At 44.0% G+C, this 21,231-nt stretch overlaps 1 protein-coding gene across 1 annotated transcript; it reads left to right on the plus strand.

Annotated features, from left to right (window-relative positions):
* The first annotated feature begins 274 nt into the window (after positions 1-274).
* On the plus strand, positions 275-9,266 carry LOC136169593 (pregnancy-associated glycoprotein 2-like). The gene is made up of 9 exons (XM_065937440.1): positions 275-363; positions 1,679-1,820; positions 2,774-2,891; positions 2,992-3,110; positions 4,312-4,505; positions 5,421-5,537; positions 7,072-7,213; positions 7,299-7,397; positions 9,120-9,266. The coding sequence occupies exons 1-9, from the start codon at positions 311-313 to the stop codon at positions 9,264-9,266; spliced, it is 1,131 nt and encodes a 376-aa protein (XP_065793512.1). The 5' UTR covers positions 275-310.
* Positions 9,267-21,231: the final 11,965 nt, after the last annotated feature.

Raw genomic sequence — 21,231 nt, forward strand, 5'->3', positions numbered from 1 at the left:
AATTTTCTCCACGATGGCAAGTTTCTCCATGCCTTAGATGTCCATGCGGTTCACTTTGGTTTTCCAGCCAAGCCTCAAGGAAGAGATCACAGTAGAATTCTCTGAATTCTGAGAATTTTCTAAGACCATTCCCCAAGGTCAAGAATGAAGATAAAAATTTTATCAAGAGCTTTGTATTTTTATCAGATCCATTAGTGGCCTAAAGGGGACAATTAGGGCAGGTTGGAGCACATATAACCAGAAGCTCCTGGTCACCACTGCATGCTAAAGAACGAAAGCTTCCCTGAGTACTTGGAGCCAGGAAAGAAGCATGAAGTGGCTTGTGCTCCTCGGGCTGGTGGCCCTCTCAGAGTGCATACTCATGTAAGTATGGGGACTGTAAGCCGCATCATCTTCCTTTCTGGGTTAGAAAGAAATGGAACATTTCCCTGATAGTCTTAAAGTGCAACTCTTACTTATTGATAAATACCCTGCAATAGGTACCTACCCTTGCTTCTTTAGCCTTGGGCTTCCCAGGTGGTGCTAGTGGTAAAGGACCCCCGTGCAAATGTGGGAGATGTAAGAGATGCAGGTTGGAGCCCTGGGTCGGGAAGATCCCCTGGAGAAGGACATGGCAACCCACTCCAATATTCTTGCCTGGACAATCCCATGGACAGAGGAGCCTGGCAGGCTGAGGTCCATAGGGTCATATAGAGCTGGACAGGATTGAAGCAGCTTAGCACACAGGCATGCACCTTGCTAAAGAAACTGTGGGTCCCAAGGGTCAAGGTGTATCTTTGCATGGTTGCACAACTCTTGGGACCCCATCATGTGGTGACCTGCAGAAAATGGAACTCATTGCAATTGTTTAGTGCACAACTTGTACAGATATATGTGTGGTCCTGTGGAGTAGCGTTTTTCTACATTTTATTCTAGGTCTCCTCTCTGTTCTCTCTCTACTTCAGTGTGTATATGTCTATGTCTGCATCTCTGTGTCTCTCTCACTTATCTCTCCATCTCTTTGGAAGTCTCTGTGAGTGCAGATCTCTCCGTGTTGTTTTCTCTTCTTTTAGTTTTTCAATTTGACTCATCCTTGCTTCTTTAGCCTCTTAATTTCTCTAAATTGTTTCCTATCTCCTGGATTCTTCTCTTAACCCTCTGTTCTGTTTCTACTTGGAGAAAGATTGGGAGAGCTACTTCTACGCTGTTGTACATCTGACAAGCAGTGTGACCAGAGCCAAGTCACAAACTCCTTGAATTTCAGATTCCTTCCCTGTAAAAATAGGATAATAATCCTCTTCTAGCACCTTCCTCCCTGAGCTTCCTTGAGAAGGATACAGTGGGATGGCAATAGTAATACTAATGGCTGTCATTGTTGACATTTACTATACCTCAGGTACATTATATCCATCACTTCACTTATCTCCTAAATTTTCTATCTGGAGGGTGGTAATCATTACATTCCACCCTTTTACCCAGGAGTAAGCTGAGAGTCCAAATGGTCTTACACAATGTTACACAACACAACCTGTATTCAAACCTACATCTTTGAAGTGGCATTTGGATGGCATTCCGATAATAAGGTGACACTCATTAAAACGCTGGAAAATCCACAGTGCCATTACAATGACAGTTATACCTTAACACGGACAGCTAATCGCATCTTCTCCTTTGTTTCTTTCCTAATCCTCGGTGAAAGTTTGCCTCTAAGGAAAGTGAAGACCTTGCGAGAAACCCTGAGGGAAAAAAACTTACTGAACAATTTCCTGGAGGAACAAGCTTACAGACTGTCCAAGAGAGACACCAACATAGCCACTCACCCCCTGAGGAACTTTCTGGATGTGAGTTTGTTGGGAGGATGGCTCTCCTCATCGCCCCCTGGTGCTCTGGGCTGGCACTGCTACCTCTTCTGGTGGTGGCAGGTGGGAAGTTGGGGCTGGGGCTCCTGCAGGAGGCAGAAACACTGGGCAACAGGGACCCCACTCCAGAGGAGAAGGCATTCTCATCCTCAACTCTTGGTCTGTGGTGACTGGCCCAGCAATGACCAGGTGGCAGGTAAACATTCATTTCTGTGTCAAAGATGTGTCGTTAGTCTGAGGGAGATTGTACCTTCGAAAATAGGTGAGCCACTCAGTTACAGATGAAAGGTGAGCCATCTCTGGTCAACGGATAAAGCCAACTGCAAAGCAAGAGTGAATCCCCAGGCAAAAGAATTCAGCTTCCACAGATGCAAGAATCACAGCAGTAAAAAGTCACTGACTACCTAATCCATGTAAGGCATAAGAATCTGACAATGTGGTTATTCTTCTTAGATCACAAAAAAGGGCATATTTTGTCTTCAAGATTGTGCAGGCTAGCCTGAGAGAAAGGCAAAGAGTAAATATATGTCAAATGAAAGGGTCACCTGTGTGGTGTTGATTGGATGTGGTCTGAGTTTGGAGGGAGTGGCTGGGATTGATCAAGGAGGACCTCCTGCAGAAGGAGATGCTCAGGCTGGGTTTGAAGAGACTAGAGAGCTTCTCAAATGAAGGCACCAGGACTTCCCTGGAGGTCCAGTGCTTATGACTCTGGGCTCCGAATGCAGGAGGTACTTTTTCAACCCCTGGTCATAGAGAGAATATCCCAGATACTGTGTAGCGCAGAGATAAATATCAGTCCTCTGAGAACAAAGGCTGTGAGCTGCATGGTGGTTGGAAAGTGATCTCAGGAGACATGTGACACCCAGAGGGAGGCAGCACTGGGGGAATCGAGGGGAGCCAGATCTGCACTAACCCACCCCTCCTGATCCCCATAGATGGTCTACGTGGGGAACATCACCATTGGAACACCCCCTCAGGAGTTCCGGGTCGTCTTTGACACAGGCTCAGCTGACTTGTGGGTGCCTTCCATCACTTGTGAAAGTCCAGCCTGTAGTGAGTACAAACACCCCCCAACCCACCCACCTTTTCCTTGCCCTGACTCTCCCTTCTCCACCCTTGGCACCTGACTGACACTCATCTCTTGTGTCTGCAGAAACACTCAGCACCTTCAATCCTCAAAATTCTTCGAGCTTCAGGAAAGCAGGCCAGCCTGTCACCCTCGTCTATGGATCTGGGCTTATTCGCGGATTTCTTGGCTCTGACACCGTTCGGGTAATGTGGAAACAAAAGCTGAGTCAGGAATGACTATGGAGTGACCGCTGCTTACAAAACACACACAGGACCAGCTGGCAGGACCGTCCTACCCTAACTCCCATAGACTTTGGCTATCTGACCCACAGGATCCTGTCCCTGGGGAGACGTCTTCATAGTGAACCACAAACAAATGGATTAGCTAACCCAGAGAGTGGCTTGGGCTGTGGACTTACAGCTCCTCTGCCCATGAGCAGCTCAGGGCTCATTTTGCTGGGAGCCAGAAGAGGGGGAGAAAAAGCACCGGCTTTTATATTCTCAGAATGTGCCAGGCAATGCCATGGTAATAAATTGCTGAAAGCTGCAACCACCCCATACAGCAGATGCATTGATTTGCTAATGATACAGATGAGGAAACTGAGGTGCAGACAGCAAGAGCCTTGCTGAGGTCACACCTGTGGTAAGCAGTGGAGCCTGGCTGGCTTGTCAGGACCAAAGCTGGTGGTGGGTATTTGGGGAAAGGAAAAAACTGATCGGGGGACCCTGGGTGAGGTCAGGAACTTCAGATATCTAGTGCGGATAAGCAGGAGGCCAGAGATGTAAGGGGGCCTGATAAGTGTGTTCTCAAAGTATGGAGCCTTTGAGAGTCTGGTAAAACCTATGGCCTTCCTTCCCCAAAGTACCTGAGTAGTTCGCCCCTCTCTCTTATTCTCTCTCTCATACACACTCACACAAACACACAGATACCCCCAAAAGGGTATTTCCCAGGCAGTAATTTCATAAGAACCCTGCCAGAAAGATTGTATAACGAACTTCTGTATCTCTGGCCAGATGCAGAATCCAAAATATGTTACCATCAATTCAGTCCATTTCTGTCATCAGTTCTTAGAGACGCCACAGAATGCTCTCTTGCTCTTTGCTCATTTTGTCCACAAGGGGGCACCACTGGGTCCTAGCCTGACTTTGTCCCACCGGTACAGAAGCCTTGATGCCAATTTGACTCACTCAGAAGGTGTTATTCAGAGGGGCAGAAGTTTTAAAATCCTCGCACCCACATAAATGGAACCCAAATTCCCCTCCCTGCTCGCTCTAACCATCTGAGGTCTACCAAGGACACAGGACGTCCTCAGTTCTTCTCTGCAGAGCTAACACATTTCTTCATCAGCCCAAGCCTAGACCCACTTAACAAACGTTTATGTGGGAACGCTCTTCTCGCCCACAGATCGGGAACTTCGTTAGCCTTAATCAGTCGTTTGGCCTAAGCGTGGAGGAATTCGGGTTTGATGGTATGCCCTTTGATGGCGTCCTGGGCTTGGCCTTCCCCTCCATCAGCCTCACAGGTGCCAGGCCCATCTTTGACAACTTGTGGTCCCAAGGTGCCTTTTCGGAGCCTGTCTTTGCCTTCTACTTGAGCAAGTAAGTCTGAGCTGGACAATCCCTCTCTGCAAATTAGTTGTGAGATCCTTTCAGTTGTATGAAAATGATGCAACAATTGATACAGAAGTATCCTGAGAGATAGACTAATCCAGGATAACTATGGCCCCAGGGCCCCACCTGGCTTCACCACTGGCTTTTACAAACAAGGTTTTATTGGAACACAACCATGCTCCTGGGTGCAAGAGCCAGGGCTTGGTGTAGGGCTTGAGTGAAAAGGAAGACTAATGCAAGGTGTCAGGATACGAGTTGGAAGAAAAGGCAACAGGATATGCTGATGAATTTGACATGGAAGGAAAGAGAGGGATGGTGGAAATCTTTCCTTCCTCACTAACATTTCACTGAGCACCCAGGACCAGCTACACAATTTGCAGGAGCCAGTGCAAAAAGAAAGCGTGGGATCCAAAACAAAAGTGTGGGACTCCACTTGTTCAAACAAGTATTGGGAATTTCAAGCCAACGATAGCAGAGGTGGGGGCCCTACTGAGTGTGGGGCCCAAAGGACAGCACAGGTCACAGGCCAGTGAAGCCAACCCTGTGTGACTTGAAGCCACACGCTTAGTGCTTCAGGCCTTGATATTTCTGAAAAAATAAAGGCTGGACAAGGGGGAACCTTCAGCACTCTGTCTTCTGAGGGTATCTCTGAGCATTCAGGTCACAGGAGGTCCGGGGACTCGTCTGGACACTGAATGGGTGGAGTCAGGCCAGGTGGCCCAGCTCCTCTGTGCCACTCATTAGCCAGCGACCGACCTTGGTCTGGTTCTCAATTGCTCCTAGCCTCAATTTCTGCATATGTAGATGGGGACCTTATTAGGGCCTTGATGGGTGGATAAGCACAGTTCCCAGGCAGTGCTGTTGTTACTCTCCTCCAAGGATCCCCCTCCCTTCTCTCTGCAGAAGCAAGCCAGAGGGCAGTGTGGTGATGTTTGGTGGGGTGGACCACCGCTACTACAAGGGAGAGCTCAACTGGGTACCAGTGTCCCATAAGCGCCACTGGCAGATAAGCATGAACCGGTAAGCCTCTCCCTCTGAGGGTCACCTCAAGTGATGCTCCCCTATCTGTGCACAGACACAGGCAGACACACAAATGCACTCCCAGACACACAGTCAACAGGCATACACACCACCCACAAGGACACAGACAGACACACAGACACTCATGCAAAGATACAACAGGCACAGATAAACATGCATACCCAGCTAGAGGCACAAGTACACACAGAGCCACGTAGTAACACACACGTAAACAAACACAGAAACTCATAGATACACAAACCACACATGGGTTTGTAATCGCCCCAGGCCTCCTGGCCAGGGCTCAGAACAGGGTCCCTCACAGGGTCCAGAGAGGCCTGTGCAGCTGCGGGAGGACTGCACCCCTGAGTGTGAGGTGGGGAGCATGGTTATAGGACTTTTCAGTGTGGTGAAAAGAGGATTGGGAGAATTTCCTCAATTTGAACAGAGCTGTGGTAAGATGACCAACTGTCCAGGGCTACACGGGCCAAAGAAATTCTCAGTACAGAGAAATGTTAGCTTAAAAACAGGGAAAGTCCTGAAGAAATGGGGAAAACTGATTTCCTTAGGGAGAAGCTAGCCAGCAGTGGAGAGAGGATGGCCACAGTCTTGGGACCTGAAAGCCACACATAAAAAGAGACACCCAATGTCCCAGGGCACATGGTGGGGCAGGGGATATAACTGAGAGAATCGGGAAGGTGGGATCCAGGAGTGGATTGAGAACAAGAGGCAATAATTGATGAGATTCTGTGTTTTACCCTCAGATAAAATCTTACCTGTCCTTTGAGTTTCTGTGTCTAGTCAGCTTTGGCTGGTCAGGGTCTCAGTGTCTGAGCCCAAGGAGGGGATGCTGCTCAGAGACACCCTCTCCCAGGGCAGCCGGTCTCTCCCACCCCTATGAGAATCTGCTGCTGCAGGAACCTCCATCTTCACTGTGTGTTTGACCCCTTGTTGGTGAGACATCAGATATACCTCTCTGGATGGTCTCCATTCATTATTTTCACAGTCTTCTTTCACTCATCCAACAGACAAACATTGTGCATCCACTGTGTGCCAAGCACTTTAGGGACGCGATGAGAATAAAAGCCCTCACATCTAAGAAGGCAAATTGCAAGAAATGACACACACACACAGTGAATTGTCACTTTGGTACACGCTAGACATGAGCAAGGGTCTACAGAGAGTGACAAAGACAGGAGACTGATACATACCGGGGGAAAGACTTCCCTGAAACCATGACAGTTAAGCTGGAACCTGGAAGATGAGGAGAAATCATTCAATCAAAGGGGAGGGTGCTCTTCTAGGAAGGAAGACCAGCTTGTGTCAAGGTACAAAAGAGCCTGGTGTATGCAAGTACTGCTTAAGGATATCACGAAAGGTGCTGTAATCAGAGAAAAAGAAAAGTCAGGGCAAGAGATCACGCGCTATTCTGGACACTGTCAGGGAGGGGGCAGCTGTGAGGGAGGCAGCTCAGTTCCCTCAAGGAGGGAGCCGTCTGCATGACCCTGATGCCCGCTTTGCCCTACTGTCTCAGCACCACCATGAACGGGGAAGTTGTTGCTTGTTCTCCTGGATGCCATGCCACTTTGAACACCGGGACATCAGTGATCTATGGCCCAAAAGAAATGGTCACCAACATCCACAAAGTCATGAAAGCCAAACCCAAGGACTCTCAGGTGAAGGGTCATGCCACAGGGTCACTCCCAGTCTCCCCACATAATAAGGATCCTCTGGGCCAACCTCTCTCCTTCTCTCTAACAGTATGTGGTTTCATGTGATGCAGTCAACACCCTGCCTCCTGTCATCTTCAACATCAATGGCATCGACTATCCACTGCCCCCTCAAGCCTACATCATCAAGGTGAGCGGCCACCCCTGAGGGTTGGTTCTCTAAATTGGGGTTTGCAGGAACCCTGGGCTACTGCTGGGAGGACGGCACCCTCTGCAGGCCAAGCCACACCATTGCAGATGCCGCTGAGCCCCTGTGGCTGGGCCAGCACCTCCCACTAAATCAACCACTTCAGAGTGGACGACGGTCTGGGGTATCCGTCCTCCTGAAGTAAAGGTGGAGACACCACTCGGTGCTGGCATGGTGGGAGTCACAGGGAGAAGGGAACACTAAGGTCTTCTGCCCTCATCGATCTTCAGTTCAACTAGAGCCCTCAGATGCAGGAACATGGAAAGTCAGCTCTAGTGATCCCTAAAATAGGACATGTGACAAGGGGGCTTGGCTGGTGGCGGCGCTGTGTGCTTTCCCATCATAATGATTAACAGTCTCCCCTTCCTTCTTGAAATTTTCCCAAGTACAATAAATTCCATGGCTACCTTAGACCTTGCCTGCAACTTCCCCTTGCCAAGTCCCCGTTCCCCCTCTGTGAGCCCGGCTCCCCGACCCTTCTGTGGGGTGGTTGGATGCTAAGGTGAATAAAGGGTGCACAGTGACTGCTCAGCCCTGACACAGGGTGGAGGCTTCACGTCAGCTCCCTGTGGGAGTTCAGAGCAGGCTGCTGGGCTCAAAGATGCCTTTGAGGAAGAGAGGGAATTGCAGTAATTCTAAAATCCCTGATTCATGGCTCCATAGGGAGGCCTCCTTGGGTCTAGGCAAATCTGCCCTGGATTCCATGCAAACGGAACCCCACAGTGCTCTGCAAAGGGACCCCGGGGACTTATTAGGGGTGATGAGGGCTCTGAACCGACCAGTGGGGATGGAGACCTGAATAAGTCACCCAACCAAGGCTGGACTGGCTGAAGGGTGAGTGTCGGTCCAAACATGCTTCTCAGAGGGCCTGAGCGACGTCTTAAAGAACGTGTTGTGAGCACTGCTTTGAATATATTTAACAGGCATAAACAACAGGAAGCTACTGTATAACACAGGGAACTCTGCTGAATGTAAGGTGGCAGCCTGGATGGAAGGGCTGTCTTTGGGACAAGGATACATGTACATGTATGACTGAGTCCCTATACTGTCCACCTGAAACTCAGAACATTGTTAATCAGCTATACTCCAAAGCAAAATTAAAAGTTAATTAAAAAAAAAAGAACAGATTTTTGGGACGCAGGAGAAGAACAGGCATTCTCTGCAGAGAAAACGAGAATCAGGAGTCAGAAGGAAAGGATCAGAGAGTGTCAGGGGAACCAGGAATGCTCTTATTCTTTTCTAGAAAACCGTAGAAATCAGTATGGCTGATCGGTGTTGCCTTAAGTTCTGCTGCACAGATAAGTGCTTTCGCTGTACATATACCAATATACACATTCTTTTTCATTAGTTAATCAATAAATATTGAATATAGTTCCTTGCGCTATAGGTAGGACTTTGTGGCTTATCATTCCTCTGTATATTACTTTACATCTGATCATTCCAAACTCCCAATAATCCCCTCCCCACACTCCTGCCATATGGCAACCACACGTCTTGGCCCTTTTTGTTTTTGGATGAACCCTCATATCCCAAGATGCTGAGAAAATCACCCGATACATACCAAAAGAGGGAAATGAAACCAAGAAGTGTGCTAGGTCTGGATATTGAGGAGGCGGTTGCAGGTAAGCTCACAGGCTGACTGGTGTGTGTCTCTACCTCCTCCAGGTAAAAAACTCCTGCCTTAGCGCCTTTCGTGGAGGTCTAGAAGCTCTCTCTCCAGACACCTGGGTCCTGGGTGATGTCTTTCTGAGGCAGTACTTCTCAGTTTTTGATCGAGAAAATGAAAGGATTGGCCTGGCTCCAGCAGTGTAAACGCTTGGTCTGGTTCAGGAATCATTCAGGCTATTCCTAACACACACTCGCTCACACTAGGGTACTCCTGTCCAGCGATGCTGGTGAACTGTGTTTGGTGCTCTGCAAACCCTATTCTCAGTAATGAATAAAATGTTTCACTCTTAATGGTGCTAAAACAAATGGGTGCCTCTTTTTGGGTCTGGGAGGTGCATCATAATCAGGCAGGATCTAGAACCAAGTCTGAACCACTAGGGAGAGTAGCTCAACCCCAGCTGGTTTCAAGGAAAGGGGAGACTTTTTGGAAGAACACTGGAGATCCTGTGCATAGGAACCAGAGCAAGTAGAAAGATCTCAATGACTGGACCCAAAAAATCAGAAGTCATCAGTTCTCTCTCACCCTTGCTCCTTCCCCTCTTTCTTCTTTGATTGTCTTAGCCCGACAACTTTCTTCCTTAATTCTTCTACACATACTGAAGGAGACCAGGGCTCCCTGGCCTAAGGTTTTATATCCCTAAATGCACCTAACCCATAAGGGAAATAGCTCAGAGACTTGAGGGTTCAAGGGAGAGCTCTGACACCTCAGATGACATATTTCTATGGTATCTCGCATTTTCTTGAAGAGATGTCTTGTCTTTGCAACCTATTGTTTTCCTCTATTTCTTGCACTGTTCACTTAAGAAGGCTTTCTTATCTCTCCTTGCTGTTCTCTGAATGTCTGCATTCCTTTGGTTTTAACTTTCTCTTTTGCGTTTGCTTTCACTTCTCTTCTTTTGTCAGCTATTTGTAGCCATCCTCAGATAACCACTCTGCCTTCTTGCATTTCTTTTTCTTGGAGATTGTTTGATCACTGCCTTCAATACAATGTTACAAAGCTCCGTCATTAGTTCTTCAGGCAACCGGTCTACCAGATTTAATCCCTTGAATCTATTTGTCACCTCCACTGTAAAATCATAAGGGATTTGGTTTAGTTCATACTTGAATGGTCTAGTTGTTTTCCCTAGTTTCTTCATTTTAAGTCTGGATATTACTTGCTTTTCCCTACACAATTAGTAGCAGATCACCGTGCTCCATCCCTGGTCAGAGCAGAGGAAAACCACACAATTTGTGAACTGATATCCTGAGTTTGCGCTTTGACTCCTCATATCCCGAGTCTTGTGACCTTGATCAAGTCCCTTAACCTCAGTTTCCCCATCTGGAAAGTGGCCATCATGATGATAATTCCTCCTTGGAGATTGTATGTGTTCCTGGGAGGAGCGAGTCGTCGTGAGAAGGCTTTTTGAATTGCTGAGTCTGGAACAAATATGAATTATGCTGCCTCTTGTGCTGGCAATCTTCTGTTTAGAGACAACTCCCGCAATGCCCAGGGCTCAATATGAGTCAAGCAAAATGACTGCTATTCTGAATGAAGACAGGGAACTCTGACAGAGCCAGCACTTCTGTTTTCCTGGCTCTACCAGGAGCTAAAGAGCTGACTCGCTTACTCCCCTCCTCATACTTACCAGTCAACCTTTCCTGGCCAAACACTTCTAGCCTAAAATCACACGGCAACGAGTGCTGTAAAGGCTTTAAGTCTCTTGTTAGTTCCCCACATCTCCTAGGTAGCACAGGAAGCTGTTACTTTGGCAACCTGCAAAGTCCAATCTCAACCTGTTAAATGGAACTGTCCCCATTCAGCCCCTCATGTCTAGAACACCGGCAATTACCTTAGAAACCTCCCAATGCCTGCTGGGTAGTGAGGAAATACATGTGACCCTGAACTAGCTTTCTTTTCCAAGGGTGATTCCAACCATTCAATGAAGTAACCAGATATTTAGTTATCTAACTACCCACAAGGCTTACAAAAGCAAAGTACCCATCATGCATTTGTCACTTGCCTGAAAACATCATTGAAATGGTCTGCTGCAACAATTTGAAACATTGGCATGTACACTCCAGAAGGAAGACATTGTAGATTTCTTTCTTTCTAAGGAGTTTCTGGGGTTGGGATTGCAATTGGAAATCTCAGCACACCCCAGTGCTAAATAGTTAACATGGCATGAAAGACAAAAAATCTCATTCAAGGCTTGAGAACTCATATTCTGGATTGAAACCCATGGTTGACCTTTTACCAGCTACAGGACCTTGGACAAAGTATTCAGCCTCTTAATTTGTTTCTTAGTGATGAAATGGGATTAATTCTGTAACAGAATTCGCTCTTTCACAGGCCTTAGCAGGTGGTCATTGCTGTGCACCATTGACCCTCACCGTGTTACCAGGCAACTGTTACCCCAAGACCATTAGTGATCTTGTCTCCCATTGGTTTGTGCTGCAAGTGTCCCCTTTCCAAACAACCAGCTGTCTATGATCATTACTTAGAGGCCCATTCAGCCTACAGTGGATGGAGAGTTGGGTCTCACGCTAAAGGGAGATAAGAGTTGGATCCCATTCTTTACCTGGGACCCTCCAGCCTCCCTGGCCTTGGGCCAATGGGTTAGTTGGGGTACACAGGGAACCAGCTTGGGGGTATCCTACAGAGCTTCAGAGTTCTCACCAAGTCACCCCTGGTCCTGAGTCTGGCCACAAGACAGTGGTGACCATCTCCCCGCTTCCTGTCTGGGGACCTAAGAGCAGTGGCAGTCTGCCTGGGTCACAGTCTGCAGGACTTGCCCATCCTGCAAATGGGCAGACTGTGGAGCTTGAGGGGCACTTGCGTCCTGGGAGCCTGGCTCTGTCAGCAATAGCAGCTGGGCACGTATGGGGATGTAGCCCTGAAGGAGCAGAAAATTAGGATCTGGTTCCTCTTAACTAAGACCGGGACCTTAAAACAAGAAAACTGTGCCTTGGGACCATGCCCTTTCTTGTCAGAACAGAGAACATTTATTTGGTAGAGATTTACAGGGACATCATTACCTGCCCAAGACCTGAGCTCAAGAACAAAAGATATGACACCAAGAAGTTTGCAACAACTAATCACACCACAGAAAACAAGAAACCAGGCCAGAGCTTCCTCAGATCTAATCTTGACTCTGGCAGGATTCTACAAAGGCCTTCACCACACAGGTGAAAGGTGGCGGTGCAATTTTAGTGCCACAGTGAGCTCTGGATTCATTTCCTTCCTAGTGCAGGATGCCCACCAGGCCCTCCAGCAGCTGCCTGCCTGGCTTTTGCAGACTCAGCCCTCTCCAGGTCTCTTCCACATCCCACAGTAAAGTCTAGAGAACAAACAAAGTCAAAGCTCTCATATCCTCCTGTAAGCAGTTTGTTCGCTGCTTTTTGTTTTTTTATTTTTTATTAAAAAAATTTTTTTTTTAATTAGTTGGAGGCTAATTACTTCACAACATTTCAGTGGGTTTTGTCATACATTGACATGAATCAGCCATAGAGTTATACGTATTCCCCATCCTGATCTGCCCTCCCACCTCCCTATCCACCCAACTCCTCTGGGTCCTCCCAGTGCACCAGGCCCGAGCACTTGTCTCATGTATTCCACCTGGGCTGGTGATCTGTTTCACCATAGATGATATACATGCTGTTCTTTCGAAACATCCCACCCTCACCTTCTCACACAGAGTTCAATAGTCTGTTCTGTACTTCTGTGTTTCTTTTTCTGTTTTGCATATAGGGTTATTGTTATCATCTTTATAAATTCCATATATATGTGTTAGTATGCTGTAATGTTCTTTATCTTTCTGGCTTACTTCACTCTGATAATGGGCTCCAGTTTCATCCATCTCATTAGAACTGATTCAAATGAATTCTTTTTAAGAGCTGAGTAATATTCCATGGTGTATATCTACCAAAGCTTCCTTATCCATTCATCTGTTGATGGGCATCTAGGTTGCTTCCATGTCCTGGCTATTATAAACAGTGCTGTGATGAACGTTGGGGTGCACGTGTCTCTTTCAGATCTGGTTTCCTCAGTGTGTATACCCAGAAGTGGTATTGCTGGGTTATATGGCAGTTCTATTTCCAGTTTTTAAGAAATCTCCACACTGTTTTCCATAGTGGCTGTACTAGTTTGCATTCCCACCAACAGTGTAAGAGGGTTCCCTTTTCTCCACACCCTCCCCAGCTTTATTGTTTGTAGACTTTTGGATAGCAGTCATCCTGACTGGCGTGTAATGGTACCTCATTGTGGTTTTGATTTGCATTTCTCTAATAATGAGTGATGTTGAGCATCTTTTCATGTGTTTGTTAGCCATCTGTATGTATTCTTTGGTGAAATGTCTGTTTAATTCTTTGGGCCATTTTTTGATTGGGTCACTTATTTTTCTGGAATTGTGCTTCAGGAGTTGCTTGTATATTTTTGAAATTAATCCTTTATCTGTTTCTTCATTTGCTATTATTTTCTCCCAATCTGTGGGCTGTCTTTTCACCTTACTTATAGTTTTCTTTGTAGTGCAGAAGCTTTTAAGTTTCATTAGGTCCCATTTGTTTGTTTTTGCTTTTATTTCCAATATTCTGGGAGGTGGTCATAGAGGATCTTGCTGAGATTTATGTCAGAGAGTGTTTTGCCTATGTTCTCCTCTAGGAGTTTTATAGTTTCTGGTCTTACATTTAGATCTTTAATCCATTTTGAGTTTATTTTTGTGTATAGTGTTAGAAAGTGTTCTAGTTTCATTCTTTTACAAGTGGTTGACCAGTTTTCCCAGCACCACTTATTCAAGAGGTTGTTTTTTTCCATTGTATATCCTTACCTCCTTTGTCAAAGATAAGGTGTCCGTAGGTTCGTGGATTTATCTCTGGGCTTTCTATTCTGTTCCATTGATCTATATTTCTGTCTTTGTGCCAGTACCATACTGTCTTGATGACTGTGGCTTTGTAGTAGAGTCTGAAGTCAGGCCGGTTGATTTCTCAAGTTCCATTCTTCTTTCTCAAGATTACTTTGGCTCTTCGAGGTTTTTTGTATTTCCTTAAAAATTGTGAAATTATTTGTTCTAGTTCTGTGAAAAATACCGTTGGTAGCTTGATAGGGATTGCATTGAGTCTATAGATTGCTTTGGGTAGAATAGGCATTTTGACAATATTGATTCTTCCAATCCATGAACACGGTATGTTTCTCCATCTGTTTGTGTCCTCTTTAATTTCTTTCATCGGTGTTTTATAGTTTTCTATGTATAGGTCTTTTGTTTCTTTAGGTAGATATACTCCTAAGTATTTTATTCTTTTTGTTTCAATGGGGAATGTTATTGTTTCCTTAATTTCTGTTTCTGTTTTTTCATTGTTAGTATATAGAAATGCAAGGGATTTCTGTGTGTTAATTTTATATCCTGCAACTTTACTATATTCATTGATTAGCTCTAGTAATTTTCTGGTAGAGTCTTTAAGGTTTTCTATGTAGAGGATCATGTCATCTGCAAACAGCGAGAGTTTCACTTCTTCTTTTCCTATCTGGATTCCTTTTACGTGTTTTTCTGCTCTGATTGCTGTGGCCAAAACTTCCAACACTATGTTGAATAGTAGTGGTGAGAGTGGGCACAGAAGGGAATGGCAGGACATACTGAAAATAATGAAAGGGAATAACCTGCAACCTAGATTACTCTACCCAGCAAGAATCTCATTTAGATACGAAGGAGAATTAAAAAGCTTTACAGACAAGCAAATGCTGAGAGAATTCAGCACCATCAAACCAGCTCTTCGACAAATGCTAAAGGATCTTCTCTAGACAGGAAATACAGAAAGGTTGTATAAACGTGCACCCAAAACAACAAAGTAAATGGCAACGGGACCACACCTATCAATAATTACCTTAAATGTAAATGGATTGAATGCCCCAACCAAAAGATAAAGACAGGCTGAATGGATTCAAAAACAAGACCCCTATATATGCTGTCTACAAGAGACCCACCTCAAAACAAGAGAAACATACAGACGAAAAGTGAAGGGCTGGAAAAAAATATTTCACGCAAACGGAGACCTAAAGAAAGCAGGAGTCGCAATACTCATATCAGATAAAGTAGACTTTCAAATAAAGGATGTGATAAGAGACAAAGAAGGACACTACATAATGATCAAAGGATCAATCCAAGAAGAAGATATAACAATTATAAATATATATGCACCCAACATAGGAGCACCACAATATGTACGGCAAACGCTAACGAGTATGAAAGAGGAAATTAATAGTAACACAATAATAGTGGGAGACTTTAATACCCCACTCACAACTATGGATAGATCAACTAAACAGAAAATTAACAAGGAAACACAAACCTTAAATGACACAATGGACCAGCTAGACCCAATTGATATCTATAGGACATTTCACCCCAAAACAATCAACTTCACCTTTTTCTCAAGTGCACACGGAACCTTCTCCAGAATAGATCATATCCTGGGCCATAAATCTGGTCTTGGAAAATTCAAAAAAATTGAAATCATTCCAGTCATCTTTTCTGACCACAGTGCAGTAAGATGAGATCTCAATTACAGGCAAAAAATTGCTAAAAATTCAAACATATGGAGGCTAAATAACACACTTCTGAATAACCAACAAATCATAGAAGAAATAAAAAAAAAATCAAAATATGTATAGAAATGAATGAAAATGAAAACACAACAACCCAATACCTATGGGACACTGTAAAAGCAGTGCTAAGGGGAAGGTTCATAGCATTAGAGACTTACATCAGGAAACAAGAAAAAAGCCAAATAAATAGCCTAACTCTACACCTAAAGCAATTAGCGAAGGAAGAAATGAAGAACCCCAAGGTTAGCAGAAGGAACGAAATCTTAAAAATTAGGGCAGAAATAAATGCAAAAGAAACTAAAGAGACCATAGCAAAAATCAACAAAGCTTAAAGCTGGTTTTTTGAAAAAATAAACAAAGCTGACAAACCATTAGCAAGACTCATTACGAAACAAAGAGAGAAGAACCAAATTAACAAAATTAGAAATGAAAAGGGTGAGATCACAACAGACAACACTGAAATACAAAGGATCATAAGAGACTACTACCAGCAGCTCTATGCCAATAAAATGGACAACTTGGATGAAATGGACAAATTCTTAGAAAAGTATAACTTTCCAACACTGAACCAGGAAGAAAGAGAAGATCTTAACAGACCCATCACAAGCAAGGAAGTCAAAACTGTAATCAAAAATCTTCCAGCAAACAAAAGCCCAGGACCAGATGGCTTCACAGCTGAATTGTACCAAAAATTTAGAGAAGAGCTAACACCTATCTTACTCAAACTCTTCCAGAAAATTGCAGAAGGTAAACTTTCAAACTCATTCTATGAGGCCACCATCACCCTAATTCCAAAACCAGACAAAGATGCCACAAAAAAAGAAAACTACAGGCCAATATCACTGATGAACATACATGCAAAAATCCTCAGCAAAATTCTAGCAAACAGAATCCAACCACATATTAAAAAAATCATACACCATGACCAAGTGGGCTTTATCCCAGGAATGCAAAGATTCTTAATATGTGCAAATCAATCAATGTAATACACCACAGTAACAAATTGAAAGATAAAAACCATATGATTATCTTAATAGATGCAGAGAAAGCCTTTGTCAAAATTCAGCATTCATTTATGATTAAAACTCTCCAGAAAGCAGGAATAGAAGGAACATACCTCACCATAATAAAAGCTATATATGACAAACCCACAGCAAGCATCACCCTCAATGGTGAAAAATTGAAAGCATTCCCCCTGTTTTTTGTTTTTTAAACAGCCTTTGGCAACATGTTCAAAATCTTGAGTTCTTTGGTTTAGGACAGAAGGATCTGTACCAGAGATCTGGGAACCTCCCCTTCCAGCTAAATCTTTCTCCACTCCCACACGAACGACAGGCTTCACTGGACACTCTGTTCTCATTGTTGTTGTTCAGTCACTAAGCCGTGTCCAACTCTTTGTGATTGCAAGAACTGCAGCATGCCAAGCTTCCCTGTCCCTCACTATTTCCTGTAGTTTCCTCAGACTCATATCCATTGAATTGGTGATGCCATCCCACCGTCTCATCATGTCACCCCCTTCTCCTGCCCTCAATATTTCCCAGCATCAGGGTCTCTTTGAATGAGCTGGCTCTTCCATCAGTTGGCCAGAGCACTGGAGCTTCATCTTCAGCATCAGTCCTTCCACTGAATATTGTTCTACAACTCCCAAAACAGCACTCATGTTTCCAATCACCTGATAAATATTAAACATGGATAAAGGTGAATAGGAATGGGATCTTGTCCTCTGGAACTCCCGACACTACTGCTCCTGCCTTGCTGTTACCATTCCCTGCCCTTGGCCTAGAATTTCTTCCCAGTACCTTCTTCAGGTTGAAATGGCCTGCTGACCCATCCCTGTTAGCTATCCAGGATGTTCCTTCCTCATTTCCTAAAGATTTCTTCCTGTTCTCTGATGGTCCTCGGTGCAAACACATTCCAATTACTATGTAGGAATCAGCATGTTTCTCCAGAAAGACTGACTCCACATACCATATAGCCCATGCTTTGCAACAGGAGAAACTAAAGCAATAAAAAGACTGCACACTGCAATGAAGAGTAGCCCTGGCTCATTGCAACTCGAGAAGCAAAAAATAAATAAATAAAATCATTTTAAAAAATAAAGAGAAAATAAAAAGTGGACTGGATGGAAAGAACAGCAGATTAGACCCTACAGAGGAAAAATATCAGTGTAGTTGAAGAAGCAACAGCAGAAACTATGCAAAACATACCCTAAATTAAAAGAAAACTTGACTGGTTGAAAAATTAATTATGTGTCAATAGAGCTTTGAGATAATTTGAAGAATACTAAACTACATGTAACTGGAGCCCCACAGGAACCTCATTTCCATTCTTTTTAGTTTCTTTAGAAAATAATTGACTGTTTAAAGCAAAAATTGTAACAATATATCATGTGATTTATAATGGACATAGAAATGAAATGTGTGACAACAACAGCAAAAAGGCCAGGACGGAGGGAATGAGAGTATAGCATGATTACGTTCTTATTCTACAAGTAAAGCGATAGAAGACCACTTGATGATCGACTTGCAAGGTAGAGATGCATACCATGAATCTTAATACAGCCGCTTCATAAAGAAGAGTTACAGCTAATAAACTGACAAGTGATATGAAAGGGAATCATAAAAACTACTCAAAGCAAAGAAGTCAGTTGAAAATGAAAAATGGGAAGAAAGAACATGGGACTGATTGAAAACTAACAGCAAGATGATAGAATTAAACCCATCGAAAGTTAACCCCATAGATGCGAATGCAGATTGAAGACATAAATCAGGCTCCAGATGACAGCTGATCCCCATACACTGCACTCTACAGCAGAAACAGAACCTGCCAGATACCAAGGCCCATGTGCCTGGGCACATAACAGCAGAAAAAGATTATATGGAACAGTATGTTAGAAGAATTCTATCATACACAGAATATTCTCTGTTTATAAAGAACTTAAATTAGATATCAATGTCCGCTGGACAGCAGAAGAATAAGGTGACAGCATAGTGCCGACCTTCCCTCTTTTACTACCCTAGTTCTGCCCAAGAGGGAGCAGGTAAATTGGCAGAACTTACACGTCTTCAGTACTAGACATACCTGACTGGCGTTATTTGTTTGATTTTCATGTTTCAGTCTCCCATATCCTCTCCTGTCTGCCCCATCTTAAGCCGCAGGGGCTACTCTTCTCAGCCACAGCTAAGTCACTCCATACAAATCTGTATGGTGATTGCTGAGTCTCCCATAAACCAGTAAACCTTATTTCTTCCCATTTTGTACTTCTGGTTCTTTTCTGCCAACCCTGGCTCTTGTTCCACCTCCTGGGACCCTGGTCTCTGTCACTTGCAGCTATGTTCCTATACACCAGGCCTCGATTACACCCAATGGCATTCCTTTTCAGAGTGGCCATCATACGTGCAAAAGGAGAAAGACCAGGCAGTTCCTTACTCTCTTCTCTTGTTCCTTCATGACAGACATTCACTGAAAACATGTGTAGCAAGTCTGTTATTTACACACCTTCAAGTTGAGAACTTTCAAAGACGTAAAAGTGCATTTGCATGTCCAAACACATCAGTTAGTTCACAGGTCTGACACAATCATTTTGGTTACATCCCTGACAAGATAGTGTGCTTTTATGTACTTTACTGCATAGAACTATATGGAGTAGAGTAGTACAGTATCATTCTTTCAAACCTACAGTGTCTGAAAGGCCAGTTTTGAACACCTTTGAAACAGAACTTGTTCATAAATAGGGGACTTGCTATTCTGTAAGACGTGTGGATACAAAAGTGAACACACCATTTCCAGGTCCAAGGAAGTCACATTCCTGGTTGGCAGATTAGAAGAAATATGAACTCTCCCTACTCCAATGCATATCAGTCCTTCAGATGACCTTGATCAGGAACAAAAAAATATTAAAATAGTAATAATCATCTTGTTCTTACCTGCTTCTAAAAAGTGTTGTTTAGCTGCTCAGTCCTGGATTTGTTAGGCTGGTGGACTGGATGGCAAAGTGATGTGAACAGGAGTAAGGAAGGTGCGAGAAGGTCGGTCAGAATGTGAGGTAACAAAGGCAATATATTTCAGAAGCTGAAGAATTGAGAGAGGTTTGGCCCTGAGTTGGAAAAGCAGTTTTCAAAACAAATTGGATCATGTGATATATATAATACCCAATTCAATCCTTAGAAGAGCTCTAGTGACGAGTTTGTCTTCTTCTTTTTTTTCCCTGGAATGCTGCTTGGATCATCAAGCAGTTTCTCACTGCTGCTCCTTCCTCTTGGCTCCCACATTATGCCCAACAGTTCAGGCTGATCCATCCAGAAAGGTTTTGTTCTTTTAGGCAGGAGCCTAAAAACTGCCTAACTGTAACTGCCTACAAAATGCTCTATTATCTGCTTTTCTTTCAAAACCAAGTGTATTTTGTTATTAGGCAATGTGCCCAGTAGCTAAAAGCCTGCATTTCCTACCTGCCAGTGCTCTTAGTCATGACTGGTGACTTGGTGATATAGCAGGCATGTAAGAGTGATTTCTTGGAAGGCTGCTTTTTCAAGGAGCTGATTCAGCTGGGAGACGAGCCTCTTTCCTTCCCTACCTTCTTGCTAAAGGCTGTCTTGTTTCCAGATGTGATGGCTGGATCTCTTGAAGCTGCTTTGGACAAATAGGTAACCTTGAAGATGGATACCACTCAAGGTCTGGCTGGTCCATCTCCCGATTTATTTCAGTGGGAGAAAAGAAAATCAAGTTTATCTTGTTAAAGGTATGGTTGTTCTAGTTTTTTGCAATGTGCATCCAAACTTAATCCTGATACTAGTATGTTTAGCCTTATTATTTTGTTGGGTTTAGTGATTACATGTATATTTTAAATTTGTCTTAGTTTTTATTTTAAGGATTGGTTCATAAAGTGCACATATACCTAAGTAGTATAAATGCAAAGTTATTGTTTAAAAAATATTCTCACAGATTTTGAACTTTTATTCTTTCTTTTCTTCTTTCCTTTCTGGTTTTCCCCACATTTGTGTAGCCTAGTATATGTCCTCTCTTTTAATCTCGTCTGAGTCCCTATTAACAGGGCAAAGGTGATGAAGGAACAGGGTGGGGAGAACCAAAGAAGAGCAAAGCACAGGGACATGAGTGAAGGGTGGTGGCCCTCGTTACCATGAATATTCTGCAGTAGGATCACGTTCTCTTGCCCTTCTGTATACCCATCAACCGCAGGTTTGTTATGACCATGGAAGTTACATTGGTCAGTGGAGTTTGAGTAGAGGTGACGTGTCGATTCAAAATGGAAGCCTTTAAGAACCAGAGTCTTACTGACCTCACACTCCCTTCCCCTGCATCCGGAGGGGACCTCCATCTACTTATGTCCCTGAAAGTAAGTGGTGAACATCTACTAAACTCAGATGTAATTGAGAAATAAATCTTAGTTATTAAGACATTGAGATTTGGGCATTTTATGTTTTCATACTGTAAGTAACTTTCTCTTCACTGAAAGAGGGGAATATAACAAGAACTCTTAATTCTCTCCTTCTTCGTTTAGTAACAAAACTATAACTA

Source organism: Muntiacus reevesi, chromosome 5, assembly GCF_963930625.1.
Source record: "Muntiacus reevesi chromosome 5, mMunRee1.1, whole genome shotgun sequence".
NCBI classification, from domain to species: Eukaryota; Metazoa; Chordata; class Mammalia; order Artiodactyla; family Cervidae; genus Muntiacus; species Muntiacus reevesi.

Coding starts and splice junctions, on each gene's coding strand:
- LOC136169593 (XM_065937440.1), top strand. CDS start 311: ATGAAGTGGCTTGTGCTCCTCGGGCTGGTGGCCCTCTCAGAGTGCATA. Junction 2,892..2,991: donor TTGTGAAAGTCCAGCCTGTA/GTGAGTACAAAC, acceptor TTGTGTCTGCAG/AAACACTCAGCACCTTCAAT. Junction 5,538..7,071: donor TGGCAGATAAGCATGAACCG/GTAAGCCTCTCC, acceptor CTACTGTCTCAG/CACCACCATGAACGGGGAAG.